The 20096-nt window shown below is 43.5% G+C and overlaps 1 protein-coding gene across 1 annotated transcript; it reads left to right on the forward strand.

Annotated features, from left to right (window-relative positions):
• Positions 1–16999: 16999 nt before the first annotated feature.
• Positions 17000–17673, forward strand: LOC125383719 (ganglioside GM2 activator-like). The gene is made up of 2 exons (XM_048402506.1): positions 17000–17243; positions 17541–17673. The coding sequence occupies exons 1-2, from the start codon at positions 17016–17018 to the stop codon at positions 17628–17630; spliced, it is 318 nt and encodes a 105-aa protein (XP_048258463.1). The 5' UTR covers positions 17000–17015; the 3' UTR covers positions 17631–17673.
• Positions 17674–20096: the final 2423 nt, after the last annotated feature.

The following is a 20096-nucleotide window of genomic DNA, read 5'->3' on the forward strand; positions in this document are numbered from 1 at the left end:
AAGGTATACAAGGGGATGCGTTACAAAGACAGTGTATACTAGGGGATGCGTTACAATGACAGTTTACAAGGGGATGCCTTACAATGATAATGCATACAAGGGGATGCGTTACAAAGACAGTGTATAGTAGGGGATGCGTTACAATGACAGTGTATCCAGGGGATCCGTTATAATGATAATGTATACAAGGGGATGCGTTACATTGACAGTGTATACTAGGGGATGCATTACACTGACAGTGTATACAAGGGGATGCGTTACAATGATAATTTATACAAGGGCATGCGTTACAATGAGAGTGTATATATTTGGGGATGCTTTACAATGACAGTGTATAGAAGGGGATGCGTTACAATGACAGTGTATACGAGGAGATGCGTTACAATGTTAATGCATACAAGGGGATTCGTTACAATAACAGTGATTACTAGGGGGTGGTTTACAATGACAGTGTATACAAGGGGATGCGTTACAATGACAGTGTATACTAAGGGATGTGTTGCAATGAAAGAGTATACTAGGGGATGCGTGATAGTGACAGTGTATACTAGGGGATGCGTTACAATGACAGTGTATCTAGGGGATGCGTTACAATAATAATGTATACAAAAGGATGCGTTACAATGACAGTGTATACTAGGGGGTGCATTACAATGAAAGTGTATACTAGGGGATGCGTTACAAAGACAGTGCTTACTAGGGGATGCGTTACAATGATAATGTATAGAAGGGGAGTCGTTACAAAGACATTGAATACTAGGGGATGCGTAACAATGCCATTGTCTACAAGGGGATGCGTTACAATGACAGTGTATACTGGGGGATGCGTTACAATGACAGTGTATACTAAGGGATGGATTATAAAGACAGTGTATACTAGGGGATGCGTTACAATGACTGTGTATCTAGGGGATCCGTTACAATGAAAATGTATACAAAGGGATGCGTTACATTGACAGTGTATACTAGGGGATGCATTACAATGACAGTGTATACAAGGGGATGTGTGACAATGATAATTTATACAAGGGGATGCGTTACAATGAGAGTGTATACTAGGGGATGCTTGACAATGACAGTGTATACAAGGGGATGCGTTACAATGACAGTGTATACTAGGGGATGCGTTACAATGGTAACGCATACAAGTGGATTCGTAACAATAAGAGTGGTTACTAGGGGATGCATTACAATGACAGTGTATACAAGGGGATGCGTTACAATGACAGTGTATACTAGGGGATGTGTTGCAATGACAGTGTATACTAGGGGATGCGTGATAGTGACAGTGTATACTAGGGGATGCATCAGAATGACAGTGTATACTAGGGGATGCGTTACAATAATAATGTGGTTACTAGGGGAAGCATTACAATGACAGTGTATACAAGGGGATGTGTTTCAATGAGAGTGTATAGAAGGGGATACGTTACAATGACAGTGTATAATAGGGGATACGTTACAATGACAGTGTATACTAGGGGATGCATTTCAAAGACAGTGTATACTGGGGGATGTATTAGAATGTCAATGTATACAAGGGGATGCGTTACAATGACAGTGTATACTAGGGGATGCACTACAATGACAGTGTATACCACGGGATATGGTAGAATCATATTGTATACTAGGGGATGCGTTACAATGAGAGTGTATAATACGGGATGCGTTACAATGGTAATGCATACAAGGGGATGCGTTACAATTACAGTGTATACTAGGGGATGCGTTACAATGACAGTGTATACAAGGGGATGCATTACAATGACAGTGTATACCAGGGGATGTGGTACAATCATAGTGTATACTAGGGGATGCGTTACAATGAGAGTGTATACTAGGGGATGCGTTACAATGGTAATGCATACAAGGGGATGCGTTACAATTACAGTGTATACTAGGGGATGCGTTACAATGACAGTGTATACTAGGGGATGCGTTACAATGACATTGTCTAAAAGGCGATGCGTTACAATGACAGTGTATACTGGGGGATGCGTTACAATGACAGTGTATACTAGGGGATGCATTACAATGGCAGTGTATACAAGGGGATGTGTTACAATGAGAGTGTATACAAGGGGATACGTTACAATGACAGTGTATAATAGGGGATGCGTAAGGATGACAGTGTATACCAGGGGATGCATTTCAAAGACAGTGTATACTGGGGGATCCGTTAGAATGTTAATGTATACAAAGGGATGCGTTACAATTACAGTGTATACTGGGGGATGCGTTGCAATGACAGTGTATACTAAGGGATGCATTACAAAGACAGTGTATACTGGGGGATGCGTTAGAATCACAGTGTATCTAGGGGACGTGTTACAATGATAATGCATAAAAGGGGATGCGCTACAAAGACAGTGTATACTAGGGGATGCGTTACAATGACAGTGTATACAAGGGGATGCATTACAATGAGAGTGTATACAAGGGGATGCGTTACAATGACAGTGTATACTAGGGGATGCGTTAGTAACAGTGTATACTAAGGGATGCATTAGAAAGACAGTGTATACAAGTGGATGCGTTACAATGACAGTGTATACCACGGGATGTTGTACAATGACAGTGTTTACTAGGGGATGCGTTACAATGACAGTGTAAACAAGGGGATGCGTTAAAATGAGAGTGTATACTAGGGGATGCGTTACAATGATAATGTATACAAGGGGATGCGTTACAATGACAGTGTATACTAGTGCATGCGTTACAATGACACAGTATACTAGGGGATGCGTTACAATGACAGTGTATACTAAGGGATGCGTTACAATGATAATGTATGCAAGGGGATGTGTTACAATGACAGTATATACTATTGCATGCGTTACAATGATAATGTATACAAGGTGATGCGTTAGAATGACAGTGTATACTGGGGGATGCGTTACAATGACAGTGTAGACTAGGGGATGGATTACAAAGACAGTGTATACTAGGGGATGCGTTACAATGACACAGTATAGTAGGGGATGCGTTACAATGACAGTGTATACTAAGGGATGCGTTACAATGATAATGTATGCAAGGGGATGTGTTACAATGACAGTATATACTATTGCATGCGTTACAATGATAATGTATACAAGGTGATGCGTTAGAATGACAGTGTATACTGGGGGATGCGTTACAATGACAGTGTAGACTAGGGGATGGATTACAAAGACAGTGTATACTAGGGGAGGCGTTATAATGACAGTGTATTTAGGGGATGTCTTACAATGAAAATGCATACAAGGGGATGCGTTACAAAGACAATGTATACTAGGGGATGCGTTACAATGACAGTGTATCTAGGGGATCCGTTACAATGATAATGTATACAAGGGGATGCGTTACATTGACAGTGTATACTAGGGGATGCATTACAATGACAGTGTATACAAGGGGATGCGTTACGATGATAATTTATACAAGGGGATGCGTTACAATGAGAGTGTATATATTTGGGGATGCTTTACAATGACAGTGTATAGAAGGGGATGCGTTATAATGACAGTGTATACGAGGAGATGAGTTACAATGTTAATGCATACAAGGGGATTCGTTACAAATAACAGTGGTTACTAGGGGATGCTTTAGAATGACAGTGTATACAAGGGGATGCGTTACAATGAGAGTGTATACTAGGGGATGTGTTGCAATGACAGTGTATACTAGGGGATGCGTGATAGTGACAGTGAATAGTAGGGGATACGTTACAATGACTGTGTATCTAGGGGATACGTTACAATAATAATGTTAACAAGGGGATGCGTTACAATGACAGTGTATACTAGGGGATGCATTAGAATTGCAGTGTTTCCTAGGGGATTCGTTACAACCACAGTGCTTAATAGGGGATGCGTTACAATGATAATGTATAGAAGGGGAGTCGTTACAAAGACATTGTATACTAGGGGATGCGTAACTATGCCATTGTCTACAAGGGGATGCGTCACAATGACAATGTATACTGGGGCATGCGCTACAATGACAGTGTATACTAGGGGATGCGTTACAATGACAGTGTATACTAGGGGATGCGTTACAATGACAGTGTATACTAGGGGATGCGTTACAATGACAGTGTATACTAGGGGATGCGTTAGAATGACAGTGTATACTAGAGGATGCGTTACAATGATAATGGATACAAGGGGATGTGTTACAATGACAGTGTATCTAGGGGATCCGTTACAATGATAATGTATACAAACTGATGCGTTACATTGACAGTGTATACAAGGGGATGTGTTGCAATGACAGTGTATACTAGGGGATGCGTGATAGTGACAGTGTATACTAGGGGATGCGTTAGAATGACAGTGTATCTAGGGGATGCGTTACAATAATAATGTGGTTACTAGGGGATGTGTTACAATGAAAGTGTATGTCAGGGCATGTGTTACAATGACAGTGTATACTAGGGGATGTGTTGCAATGACAGTGTATACTAGGGGATGCGTGATAGTGACAGTGTATACTAGGGGATGCGTTAGAATGACAGTGTATCTAGGGGATGCGTTACAATAATAATGTGGTTACTAGGGGATGCATTACAATGACAGTGTATACAAGGGGATGTGTTACAATGAGAGTGTATACAAGGGAATACGTTACAATGACAGTGTATAATAGGGGATGCGTTAGGATGACAGTGTATACCAGGGGATGCATTTCAAAGACAGTGCATAGTGGGGGATCCGTTACAATGACAGTGTATACTAGGGGATGCATTACAATGGCAGTGTATACCACGTGATGTGGTACAATCATAGTGTATACTAGGGGATGCGTTACAATGAGAGTGTATACTAGGGGATGCGTTACAATGGTAATGCATACAATGGGATGCGTTACAATGACAGTGTATACTAGGGGATGCGTTACAATGGTAATGCATACAAGGGGATGCGTTACAATAACAGTGGTTACTAGGGGATGCATTACAATGACAGTGTATACAAGGGGATGCGTTACAATGACATTGTATACTAAGGGATGTGTTGCAATGACAGTGTATACTAGGGGATGCGTGATAGTGACAGTGTATACTAGGGGGTGCGTTACAATGACAGTGTATCTAGGGGATGCGTTACAATAATAATGTGGTTACTAGGGGATGCACTACAATGACAGTGTATACAAGGGGATGTGTTACAATGAGAGTGTATACAAGGGGATGCGTTACAATGACAGTGTATAATAGGGGATGCGTTAGAATGAGAGTGTATACTAGGGGATGTATTTCAAAGACAGTGTATACTGGGGGATGCGTTAGAATGATAATGTATACAAGGGGATGCGTTACAATGACAGTGTATACTAGGGGATGCATTACAATGACTGTGTATACCACGGGATATAGTACAATCATAGTGTATACAAGGGGATGCGTTACAATGAGAGAGTATACTAGGGGATGCGTTAAAATGGTAATGCATACAAGGGGATGCGTTACAATGACAGTGTATACTAGTCGATGCGTTACAATGACAGTGTATACTGGGGGATGTGCTACAATGAGAGTGTATACTAGGGGATGCATTATAAAGACAGTGTATACTGGGGGATGCGTTACAATGACAGTGTATACAAGTGGATGTGTTGCAATGATAATTTATACAAGGGGATGCGTTACAATGAGAGTGTATACTAGGGGATGCTTTACGATGACAGTGTATAAAAGGGGATGTGTTACAATGACAGTGTATACTAGGGGATGCGTTACAATGGTAATGCATACAAGGGGATTCGTTACAATAACAGTGGTTACTAGGGGATGCATTACAATGACAGTGTATACAAGGGTATGCGTTACAATGACATTGTATACTAGGGGATGTGTAGCAATGACAGTGTATACTAGGGGATGCGTGATAGTGACAGTGTATACTAGGGGGTGCGTTACAATGACAGTGTATCTAGGGGACGCGTTACAATAGTAATGTGGTTACGAGGGGATGCATTACAATGACAGTGTATAATAGGGGATGCGTTAGAATGACAGTGTATACAAGGTGATGCGTTACAATGACAGTGTAAACTAGGGGATGCATTACAATGACAATGTATACCAAGAGATGTGGTACAATCATAGTGTATACAAGGGGATGCGTTACAGTGAGAGAGTATACTAGGGGATGCGTTACAATGGTAATGCATAGAAGGGGATGCGTTACAATGACAGTGTATACTAGTTGATGCGTTACAATGACAGTGTATATTGGGGGATGTGCTACAATGAGAGTGTATACTAGGGGATACATTACAAAGACAGTGTATACTGGGGGATGCGTTACAATGACAGTGTATTGAGGGGATGCGTTACAATGATAATGCATACACGGGGATGCGATACAAAGACAGTGTATACTAGGGTATGCGTTACAATGACATTGTCTACAAGGGGATGCGTTACAATGACAGTGTATACTGGGGGATGCGTTACAATGACAGTGTATACTAAGGGATGCGTTTTAATGACAGAGTATACTAGGGGATGTGTTACAATGACAGTGTATACTAGGGGATGCGTTACAATGATAATGTATAGACAGGGATGTGTTACAATGATAATGTATACAAGGGGATGCGTTACAATGATAATGTATACTAGGGAATGCGATACAAAGATAGTGTATACTAGGGGATGCGTTACAATGACTGTGCATACTAGGGGATGTGTTGCAATGACAGTGTATACTTGGGGATGGGTGATAGTGACAGTGTATACTAGGGGATGCGTTACAATGACAATGTATACTAGAGGATGCATTACAATGACAGTGTATACAAGGGGATGTGTTAAAATGAGAGTGTATACAAGGGGATGCGTTACAATGATAATGTATACAAGGTAATGTGTTTCAAAGATAATGTATACAAGGAAATGCGTTACAATGACAGTGTATACAAGGGGATACATTACAATTACAGTGTATACAAGGGGATGTGTTACAATGAGAGTGTATACAAGGGGATGCGTTACAATGACAGTGTATACTAAGGGATGCGTTAGAATGACAGTGTATACTAGGGGATGCATTACAAAGACAGTGTATACTAGGGGATGCGTGACAATGACAGTAAATACTAGAGGATGCGTTACAATGACAGTGTTTACTAGGGGATGCGTTACAATGACAGTGTATACAAGGGGATGCATTACAATGACAGTGTATACCAAGGGATGTGGTACAATGACAGTGTATACTAGGGGATGCGTTACCATGACAGTGTATACAAGGGGATGCGTTAAAATGAGAGTGTATACTAGGGAAGGCGTTACAATGGTAATGCATATAAGGGGATGCGTTACAATGACAGTGTACGACATGAGGTGAACAGAGTTTCCAGCACTGACTGACATGAGGTGAACGGAGTTTCAAGCACTGACAGACATGAGGTGAACGGAGTTTCAAGCACTGACTGACATGAGGTGAACGGAGTTTCCAGCACTGACTGACCTGAGGTGAACGAAGTTTCAAGCACTGACTGACATGAGGTGAACGGAGTTTCCAGCACTGACTAGCATGAGGTGAACGGAATTTCCAGCACTGACCAGTCTGAGGTGAACGTTGTTTTCAGCACTGATTAACAAAAGGTGAACGGAGTTTCCAGGACTGACTAACAGAAGGTGCACATAGTTTCCAGAACTGACTACTCTGAGGTGAACGTCGTTTTAAGCACTGACTTACATGAGGTGAACAGAGTTTCCAGCACTGACTAACATGAGGTGAAAGGAGTTTCGAACATTGAGTGACATGAGGTGAACGGAGTTTCCAACATTGACAAATATTAGGTGAACGGAGTTTCCAGCACTGACTGACATGAGGTGAACAGAGCTTCCAACACTGTCTAACATGAGGTGAACGGAGTTTCCAGCACTGACTGACATGAGGTGAACGGAGTTTCCAGCACTGTCTAACATGAGGTGAACGGAGTTTCCAGCACGGACTGACATAAGGTGAACAGAGTTTCCAGCACTGTCTAACATGAGGTGAACGGAGTTTCCAGCACTGACTGACATGAGGTGAACGGAGTTTCCAGCACTGTCTAACATGAGGTGAACAGAGTTTCCAGCACTGACTGACATGAGGTGAACGGAGTTTCCAGAACTGACTGACATGAGGTGAACGGAGTTTCCAGCACCGACTGACATGATGTGAACGGAGTTTCAAGCACTGACTATCATGAGGTGAACAGAGGTTCCAGCACTGACTGACATGAGGTGAACGGAGTTTCCTGCTTTGACAAAAATGAGGTGAACGGAGCTTTCAGCACTGACTGACATGAGGTGAACAAAGTTTCCAGCACTGACTGACATGAGGTGAACAGAGTTTCCAGCACTGACTGACATGAGGGGAACGGAGTTTCAAGCACTTACTGACATGAGGTGAACAGAGTTTCCAGCACTGACTGACATGAGGTGAACGGAATTTCCAGCACTGACCAGTCTGAGGTGAACGTTGTTTTCAGCACTGACTGACATAAGGTGAACAGAGTTTCCAGCACTGGCTGACATCATGTAAACGGAGTTTCCAGAACTGACTGACAAGAGGTGAATGAAATTTCAAGCACTGACTGACAAGAGGTGAATGGAGTTTCAAGCACTGACCAGTCTGAGGTGAACGGAGTTTCAAGCACTTACTGACATAAGGTGAACAGAGTTTCCAGTACTGACTGACATGAGGTGAACGGAGTTTCCAGAACTGACTGACAAGAGGTGAACGGAGTTTCCAGCACTGACTGACATGATGTGAACGGAGTTTCAAGCACTGACTAACATGAGGTGAACAGAGTTTCCAGCACTGACTGACATGAGGTGAACGGAGTTTCCAACTTTGACAAAAATGAGGTGAACGGAGCTTTAACCCCTTCCTAACATGAGGTGAACTGAGTTTCAAGCACTGACTGACATGAGGTGAACGGAGTTTCAAGCACTGACTGACTTGAGGTGGGCGGATTTTCCAGCACTGACTGATATGAGGTGAACGGAGATTCGAGCACCGACTGACATGAGGTGAACGGAGTTACAAGCACTGACTGATATGAGGTGAACGGAGATTCCAGCACTTACTGACAAGAGGTGAACGGAGTTACAAGCACTGACTGATATGAGGTGAACGGAGATTCCAGCACTGACTGACATGAGGTGAACAGAGTTTCCAGCAGTGACTGACATGAGGGTAACGGAGTTTCAAGCACTGACTGACATGAGGTGAACGGAGTTTCCAGCACTGACTGACATGAGGTGAACGAAGTTTCAAGCACTGACTCACATAAGGTGAACGGAGTTTCAAGCACTGACTGACATGAGGTGAACGGAATTTCCAGCACTGACCAGTCTGAGGTGAACGTTGTTTTCAGCACTGGCTGACATCATGTAAACGGAGTTTCCAGAACTGACTGACAAGTGGTGAATGAAATTTCAACCACTGACTGACATGATGTGAACAGAGTTTCCAGCACTGACCAGTCTGAGGTGAACGGAGTTTCAAGCACTGACTGACATAAGGTGAACGAAGTTTCCAGCACTGACTGAAATGAGGTGAACGGAGTTTCCAGAACTGACTGACAAGAGGTGAACGGAGTTTCCAGCAATGACTGACATGATGTGAACGGAGTTTTAAGCACTGACTAACATGAGGTGAACAGAGTTTCCAGCACTGACTGACATGAGGTGAACGGAGTTTCCAGAACTGACTGACATGAGGTGAACGGAGTTTCCAGCACCGACTGATATGATGTGAACGGAGTTTCAAGCACTGACTATCATGAGGTGAACAGAGTTTCCAGCACTGACTGACATGAGATGAACGGAGTTTCCTGCTTTGACAAAAATGAGGTGAACGGAGCTTTCAGCACTGACTGACATGAGGTGAACAAAGTTTCCAGCACTGACTGACATGAGGTGAACAGAGTTTCCAGCACTGACTGACATGAGGGGAACGGAGTTTCAAGCACTGACTGACATGAGGTGAACAGAGTTTCCAGCACTGACTAACATGAGGTGAACGGAATTTCCAGCACTGACCAGTCTGAGGTGAACGTTGTTTTCAGCACTGACTGACATAAGGTGAACAGAGTTTCCAGCACTGGCTGACATCATGTAAACGGAGTTTCCAGAACTGACTGACAAGAGGTGAATGAAATTTCAAGCACTGACTGACATGATGTGAACGGAGTTTCAAGCACTGACCAGTCTGAGGTGAACGGAGTTTCAAGCAGTGACTGACATAAGGTGAACAGAGTTTCCAGCACTGACTGACATGCTGTGAACGGAGTTTCAAGCACTGACTAACATGAGGTGAACGGAGTTTCAAGCACTGACTGACATGAGTTGAACGAAGTTTGAAGCACTGACTGACATGAGGTGAACAGAGTTTCCAGCACTGACTGACATGAGGGGAACGGAGTTTCAAGCACTGACTGACATGAGGTGAACAGAATTTCCAGCACTGATTGACATGAGGTGAACGGAATTTCCAGCACTGACCAGTCTGAGGTGAACGTTGTGTTCAGCACTGATTAACAAAAGATGAACGGAGTTTCAAGCACTGACTGACATGAGGTGAACGGAGTTTGAAGCACTGACTGACTTGAGGATGGCGAATTTCCAGCACTGACTGACAAGAGGTGAACGGAGTTACAAGCACTGACTGACATGAGGTGAACGGAGGTTCAAGCACTGACTGACATGAGGTGAAGAGAGTTTCCAGCACTGACTGACATGAGGTGAACGTTGTTTCCAGCACTGACTGACATAAGGTGAACAGATTTTCCAGCACTGACTGACATGAGGTGAACGGAATTTCAAGCACTGACTGTCATGAGGTGAACGAAGTTTCAAGCACTGACTGACATGAGGTGAACGGAATTTCCAGCACTGACCAGTCTGAGGTGAACGTTGTTTTCAGCACTGATTAACAAAAGGTGAACGGAGTTTCAAGCACTGACTGACATGAGGTGAACGGAGTTTCAAGCACTGACTGACTTGAGGTGGGCGGAATTTCGAGCACTGACTGACATGAGGTGAACGGAGGTTCAAGCACTGACTGACTTGAGGTGAACAGAGTTTCCAGCACTGACTGACATGAGGTGAACGGAATTTCCAGCACTGACTGACATGAGGTGAACGGAATTTCCAGCACTGACTGACATGAGGTGAACGGAATTTCCAGCACTGACTGACATGAGGTGAACGGAATTTCCAGCACTGACCAGTCTGAGGTGAACGTTGTTTTCAGCACTGATTAACAAAAGGTGAACGGAGTTTCAAGGACTGACTAACATAAGGTGCACAGAGTTTCCAGATCTGACTACTCTGAGGTGAAAGTCGTTTTAAGCACTGACTAACATGAGGTGAACAGAGTTTCCAGCACTGACTGACATGGGGTGAATGGAGTTTACAGCACTGACTGACATGAGGTGAACGGAGATTCCAGCACTGACTGACATAAGGTGAATGGAGTTTCCAACATTGACAAATATGAGGCGAACGGAGTTTCCAGCACTGAGTAACATGAGGTGAACGGAGATTCCAGCACTGACAAACACGAGGTGAACAGAGTTTCCAGCACTGACTGACATGAGGTGAACGGAGGTTCAAGCACTGACCTACTTGAGTTGAACAGAGTTTCCAGCACTGACCAGTCTGAGGTGAACGGAGTCTCCAGAACTGACTGACAAGAGGTGAATGGAGTTTCAATCACTGACTGACATGATGTGAACGGAGTTTCAAGCACTGACCAGTCTGAGGTGAACGGAGTTTCAAGCACTGACTGACGTAAGGTGAACAGAGTTTCCAGTACTGACTGACATGAGGTGAACGGAGTTTCCAGAACTGACTGACAAGAGGTGAACGGAGTTTCCAGCAATGACTGACATGAGGTGAACGAAGTTTCAAGCACTGACTAACATGAGGTGAACAGAGTTTCCAGCACTGACTGATATGAGGTGAACAGTGCTTCCAGCACTGACTGACATGAGGTGAACAGATATTCCAGCACTAACTGACATCAGGTGAACAGAGTTTCAAACATTGACTGACATGAGGTGAACAGAGTTTCCAGCACTGACTGACATGAGGTGAACAGAGATTCCAGCACTGTCTAACATGAGGTGAACGGAGTTTCAAGCACTGACTCACATGAGGTGAACGGAGTTTCAAGCACTGACTAACATGAGGTGAACAGAGTTTCCAGAACTGACTACTCTGAGGTGAACGGAGTTTCAAGCACTGTCTAACATGAGGTGAACGGAGTTTTCAGCACTGACTAACATGAGGTGAACGGAGTTTGAAGCACTGACTGACATGAGGTGAACGGAATTTCCAGCACTGACCAGTCTGAGGTGAACGTTGTTTTCAGCACTGATTAACAAAAGGTGAACGGAGTTTCAAGCACTGACTGACATGAGGTGAACGGAGTTTCAAGCACTGACTGACTTGAGGTGGGCGGAATTTCGAGCACTGACTGACATGAGGTGAACAGAGTTTCCAGCACTGACAACATGAGGTGAACGAAGTTTCCAGCACTGACTGACATGAGGTGAACGGAGTCTCAAGCACTGACTGACATGAGGTGAACGGAGATTCCAGCACTGACTGACATGAGGTGAACGGAGTTTCCAGCACTGACTGACATGAGGTGAAGGGAGTTTCCAGCACTGACTGACAAGAGGTGAACGGAGTTTCCAGCACCGACTGACATGAGGTGAACGGAGTTTCAAGCACTGACTAACATGAGGTGAACAGAGTTTCCAGCACTGACTGATATGAGGTGAACAGAGCTTCCAGCACTGACTGACATGAGGTGAACAGATATTCCAGCACTAACTGACATGAGGTGAACAGAGTTTCAAACATTGACTGACATGAGGTGAACAGAGTTTCCAGCACTGACTGACATGAGGTGAACAGAGATTCCAGCACTGTCTAACATGAGGTGAACGGAGTTTCAAGCACTGACTCACATGAGGTGAACGGAGTTTCAAGCACTGACTAACATGAGGTGAACAGAGTTTCCAGAACTGACTACTCTGAGGTGAACGGAGTTTCAAGCACTGTCTAACATGAGGTGAACGGAGTTTTCAGCACTGACTAACATGAGGTGAACGGAGTTTGAAGCACTGACTGACATGAGGTGAACGGAATTTCCAGCACTGACCAGTCTGAGGTGAACGTTGTTTTCAGCACTGATTAACAAAAGGTGAACGGAGTTTCAAGCACTGACTGACATGAGGTGAACGGAGTTTCAAGCACTGACTGACTTGAGGTGGGCGGAATTTCGAGCACTGACTGACATGAGGTGAACGGAGGTTCAAGCACTGACTGACTTGAGGTGAACAGAGTTTCCAGCACTGACAACATGAGGTGAACGAAGTTTCCAGCACTGACTGACATGAGGTGAACGGAGTCTCAAGCACTGACTGACATGAGGTGAACGGAGATTCCAGCACTGACTGACATGAGGTGAACGGAGATTCCAGCACTGACTGACATGAGGTGAACGGAATTTCCAGAACTGACTACTCTGAGGTGAACGGAGTTTCAAGCACTGTCTAACATGAGGTGAACGGAGTTTTCAGCACTGACTAACATGAGGTGAACGGAGTTTGAAGCACTGACTGACATGAGGTGAACGGAATTTCCAGCACTGACCAGTCTGAGGTGAACGTTGTTTTCAGCACTGATTAACAAAAGGTGAACGGAGTTTCAAGCACTGACTGACATGAGGTGAACGGAGTTTCAAGCACTGACTGACTTGAGGTGGGCGGAATTTCGAGCACTGACTGACATGAGGTGAACAGAGTTTCCAGCACTGACAACATGAGGTGAACGAAGTTTCCAGCACTGACTGACATGAGGTGAACGGAGTCTCAAGCACTGACTGACATGAGGTGAACGGAGATTCCAGCACTGACTGACATGAGGTGAACGGAGTTTCCAGCACTGACTGACATGAGGTGAAGGGAGTTTCCAGCACTGACTGACAAGAGGTGAACGGAGTTTCCAGCACCGACTGACATGAGGTGAACGGAGTTTCAAGCACTGACTAACATGAGGTGAACAGAGTTTCCAGCACTGACTGATATGAGGTGAACAGAGCTTCCAGCACTGACTGACATGAGGTGAACAGATATTCCAGCACTAACTGACATCAGGTGAACAGAGTTTCAAACATTGACTGACATGAGGTGAACAGAGTTTCCAGCACTGACTGACATGAGGTGAACAGAGATTCCAGCACTGTCTAACATGAGGTGAACGGAGTTTCAAGCACTGACTCACATGAGGTGAACGGAGTTTCAAGCACTGACTAACATGAGGTGAACAGAGTTTCCAGAACTGACTACTCTGAGGTGAACGGAGTTTCAAGCACTGTCTAACATGAGGTGAACGGAGTTTTCAGCACTGACTAACATGAGGTGAACGGAGTTTGAAGCACTGACTGACATGAGGTGAACGGAATTTCCAGCACTGACCAGTCTGAGGTGAACGTTGTTTTCAGCACTGATTAACAAAAGGTGAACGGAGTTTCAAGCACTGACTGACATGAGGTGAACGGAGTTTCAAGCACTGACTGACTTGAGGTGGGCGGAATTTCGAGCACTGACTGACATGAGGTGAACGGAGGTTCAAGCACTGACTGACTTGAGGTGAACAGAGTTTCCAGCACTGACAACATGAGGTGAACGAAGTTTCCAGCACTGACTGACATGAGGTGAACGGAGTCTCAAGCACTGACTGACATGAGGTGAACGGAGATTCCAGCACTGACTGACATGAGGTGAACGGAGTTTCCAGCACTGACAGACATGAGGTGAAGGGAGTTTCCAGCACTGACTGACATGAGGTGAACGGAGTTTCCAGCACCGACTGACATGAGGTGAACGGAGTTTCAAGCACTGACTCACATGAGGTGAACGGAGGCTCAAGCACTGACTGACATGAGGTGAACAGAATTTCCAGAACTGACTGACACGAGGTGAACAGAGTTTCCAGCACTGACTGACATGAGGTGAACGAAGTTTCAAGCACTGACTCACATAAGGTGAACGGAGTTTCAAGCACTGACTGACATGAGTTGAACGGAATTTCCAGCACTGACCAGTCTGAGGTGAACGTTGTTTTCAGCACTGATTAACAAAAGGTGAACGGAGTTTCAAGCACTGACTGACATGAGGTGAACAGAGTTTCAAGCACTGACTGACATGAGGTGAACGGAATTTCCAGCACTGACTGACATGAGGTGAACGGAATTTCCAGCACTGACTGACATGAGGTGAACGGAATTTCCAGCACTGACTGACATGAGGTGAACGGAATTTCCAGCACTGACCAGTCTGAGGTGAACGTTGTTTTCAGCACTGATTAACAAAAGGTGAACGGAGTTTCAAGGACTGACTAACATAAGGTGCACAGAGTTTCCAGATCTGACTACTCTGAGGTGAAAGTCGTTTTAAGCACTGACTAACATGAGGTGAACAGAGTTTCCAGCACTGACTGACATGGGGTGAATGGAGTTTACAGCACTGACTGACATGAGGTGAACGGAGATTCCAGCACTGACTGACATAAGGTGAATGGAGTTTCCAACATTGACAAATATGAGGCGAACGGAGTTTCCAGCACTGAGTAACATGAGGTGAAGGGAGATTCCAGCACTGACAAACACGAGGTGAACAGAGTTTCCAGCACTGACTGACATGAGGTGAACGGAGGTTCAAGCACTGACCTACTTGAGTTGAACAGAGTTTCCAGCACTGACCAGTCTGAGGTGAACGGAGTTTCCAGAACTGACTGACAAGAGGTGAATGGAGTTTCAATCACTGACTGACATGATGTGAACGGAGTTTCAAGCACTGACCAGTCTGAGGTGAACGGAGTTTCAAGCACTGACTGACGTAAGGTGAACAGAGTTTCCAGTACTGACTGACATGAGGTGAACGGAGTTTCCAGAACTGACTGACAAGAGGTGAACGGAGTTTCCAGCAATGACTGACATGAGGTGAACGAAGTTTCAAGCACTGACTAACATGAGGTGAACAGAGTTTCCAGCACTGACTGATATGAGGTGAACAGAGCTTCCAGCACTGACTGACATGAGGTGAACAGATATTCCAGCACTAACTGACATGAGGTGAATAGAGTTTCAAACATTGACTGACATGAGGTGAACAGAGTTTCAAGCACTGACTGACATGAGGTGAACAGAGATTCCAGCACTGTCTAACATGAGGTGAACGGAGTTTCAAGCACTGACTCACATGAGGTGAACGGAGTTTCAAGCACTGACTAACATGAGGTGAACAGAGTTTCCAGAACTGACTACTCTGAGGTGAACGGAGTTTCAAGCACTGTCTAACATGAGGTGAACGGAGTTTTCAGCACTGACTAACATGAGGTGAACGGAGTTTGAAGCACTGACTGACATGAGGTGAACAGAGTTTCCAGCACTGACTGACATGAGGTTAATGGAATTACCAGCACTGACCAGTCTGAGGTGAACGGAGTTTTAAGCACTGACTGACATGAGGTGAACGGAGTTTCCAGCACTGACTGACATGAGGTGAACGGAGTTTTCAGCACTGACCAACAATCAGTGAAGTGTTACCACAGAGTGTCTATATTCTTAATATGATATGCTGCACATGATCTCCAAACTTTACACATTATGAGTATACACAGCAATAAAGAATAATAACATTCCTACTTTCAACACTAAGTGGCAAGAACTGATGAAGAGATTTTAATGTTTGAGTATACATCTGGTATAAAACAACACCACATCAATCTGTAAGATGAAAATATATTGTAATCGATCATATTATATACTGGCAACAAGGTATAGTATCATAGGTCATGTTTTTTCTGTAATGAATACAAAAAGTGAAGAAATACACGCTTATCCTGCAAGAGACAAATGGTGCACACAGCATACCATTATGTCCGTTTGTGCATCGAACAATCTAATATCTAACGAATATAAACATTCCTTATATATTAACCAAAACGTATGTTATTCGCGTTTCTTTTGTCGATGAGTATATATTGGTTTGCCCACAGCCACTACACCGACCCCTGCCACTTCCTGAACTTCTTCAATCCACGGGGTACCTGTCCGCCCCAGCTGACTGCCAACGGCCTCCCCTGCACCTGTCCCTTCAACCCCGACAAGCTCCAACTGCCCCCTTCCAAGTTCACCGTCACCAGCATCAGAGATACCTGGAAATTCTTGGCTGACGTAAGTAAATACTATCAGCCAAATGATGATTGATTTTAACCAATATAAAGGATCAGTTGCACAGGTGAGAAAAGACACACCTTTTCTTGTCTGTCTGTCTGTGATGATTGCCGAAACTTGGAAATAATATTTTCAAATAATATTTGACAATGTGTGCTTGTCAGGGTGTTCTTCTCGTTCAGAGCCAAAGACTGACAACAGTTAAACAAAGCGAATTACCGTTTGATGACGTTTAGTGATCATTATGACCGCTTGGGCATGTATTTGATATATTCCTGTGTTCAATATCTTTTCCAGGGAGAGTACCACGTAAAACTCACCCTGAATGACAAGACCACTCAACAACTTCGTGGTTGTGTTGAGACGTACATCGTAATCGCAGTGTGATACCAAATCAAATACATATACATTTTTATTTGATGATAGAAAATAAACACAATAAATAATATACATGTTTGTAATGAGATGAGTTTCTGTCTGTCTCTGTAGACATGTCATTGTCTATTGATAACAACCCTTCAAATTTCATAAGGAAGAGAATTTATGGATGCCAACTTCTTTATTATGAGGAACACAAGGGTTCGGAGTATTCATTACCCACGTGCTGAAGATACAGGTGGTAAGATACTAAATACGTACTTCGCACGTGTGTCGTACAAGGTTGAACTTGTTTTATTCGTTTTGATTGGATAACCGCGGCCTCTGTCACACCGGTACTAGTTTTTTCATTCATAAAAAATCGCGAGACGTCATTCATTTTGCAACTACAAGGCAGAACAGAAGCATTCTCATGTGAGCGAGGGATATTAACAAACACTTTATTAAACCAAACAAGATTTAACGTAAAAGGATAAGCGTGGTGAAATGAAGTCAGTTTAAACTATCTTGACAGATATCTAGACTTACTTGTAATGATCCGGTTGTTGTATTTTGTGGCACTGTTTCGGGAGTTGTTTGTTCACGACTGCACGACCAGATCACTAAAAGTGAACATTTCCGATACAACTCATTCGAATACTCCGTAGAAGTGTGCCTGATTTCTGATTTTGTCGCCCCAAATATCTGAAAGGTGAACAATAACATTCCCTATCTCTCGCGTAAAACGCTGAGTAGATCACGGTTGTCTTTTCTTATTCCGGTGGTGACTTTGCCCTTCGTTCGAAGCTGTCACTGACATGCAAGCAGACTTGAGCGTGTTGATTTTCACGTCTTCAGTAAAGGGTGGTACAGTGAACATGAATGTCTTTGGCGAATACTCTGATGTCACTCTTCCAAAATGGTACGGACATGATATAAATTCAGCTGATAGATCAAGGAAACCGCACCATTTTGAATGCACAAGTGACCAACTGTTGGTCCGATATTCAAAGCGCGGCGCTTATGTAACTTTTCAAATGTTCTTATAGGTGCTCTGCGTACTAACAACATGGCGCTTGAATTCTCATAAGTTGAAGAAATTCTTCCATGAACGTCCAGGATCTTGAACGTCGGTGCTGTTATGTTTGAAAACACAACTGCAGGCGCATGTTGTTAATGCGTATGCATAGGAATGTAAGCAATGCCCATATTTGGGCATATGTCAATATTCATGCGCAACAAGATTTTGCAACCGGTTTCAGTTTGGCCTGTCAACGAACAAAAGTTGTTATGTATTTACACTTACATACATATTTAACGTGGGTAATAAATACAATACGACACTCATTCTCGTTAGATACCATTGCTTTCGCTCGGTCAGATACCATAGAAAGTCCACTCGTTTCGTAAATATGGTATCTAACGTGAATGAGTGTCGTATTCTCTATCTACTCACTCCTTTATCAGGTGAATAAATGCGATGAGGTAGAAAACATTATATATGAAGTCATAAGATTACAAAGGTGGAAACTCAACAAGGGAAGCCAACAGATACTCGGTGCTGATAGGTGATGGACAATAGACAAATAGAAGCCAATACTTTGCTTATCACTGATCGGTAACAGGCAATGGACAATGGACAAATAGAAGCCAATACTTTACTTATCACTGATCGGTAACAGGCAATGGACAATGGACAAATGGAAGCCAATACTTTACTTATCACTGATCGGTAACAGGCAATGGACAATGGGCAAGCGGGAGTCTTGGAGTAATTAGCACTGATGGGAAATAGAATGGAAATCACAATGGACAAATGGAAGCCAGCTGGATAATAAGTACCGACAATGATCAACGCAATAAATCCCAAGCACGGGGTAGATAACCACCTATCAGCGCCAATTATCTTATGGCTTCCCTTAAGTTTCCCCAATATGATAGAAGCGATGTAGACAACTTTTGACAAGAGAATTCCAAATAAAATAAATCTGGATTTGGCAACTTAAAGCCAATAACAATTTGCTTATATGTTGTTCACATTATTACACAGTGACACGAATATAAATTCATTCTAGATTCTACAAACAAAGTTATCAACTTAAGATATATTGGCAGTGTTTCTTTAAGGGTATATGCATGTTGTGAATAGTGGAATTACACATCAGGAGAAGTCTTAACACTTAACACTTAACATCACAATCCCAAACATTCCCCTCATCTTCAGCACCAATTCAATTAGGAGATTAGGAGATTCCTGGGACGAGGTTTCTTGACGGGTGATATATATACCTCAATCATTCAATTTGTCTTCAATGGGTTCAGCAATCGTTGCATCACTTTCCTGCGTCTGAACTCTCATCACATTTTGAAACATCCTGCACAGCGCCATGGTTGTCCCATCCGTGGTAATGGAACAAACTTCGAATGGATTCTTGGTGCATTGGATCAACATTCACTGGAATAGTAAACTTGGACAAAAGATTGAAAGTGTTGAAA

The sequence above is a fragment of the Haliotis rufescens genome, unplaced genomic scaffold, assembly GCF_023055435.1.
Source record: "Haliotis rufescens isolate VD_foot unplaced genomic scaffold, xgHalRufe1.0.p SCAF_26, whole genome shotgun sequence".
Classification (NCBI taxonomy): domain Eukaryota; kingdom Metazoa; phylum Mollusca; class Gastropoda; order Lepetellida; family Haliotidae; genus Haliotis; species Haliotis rufescens.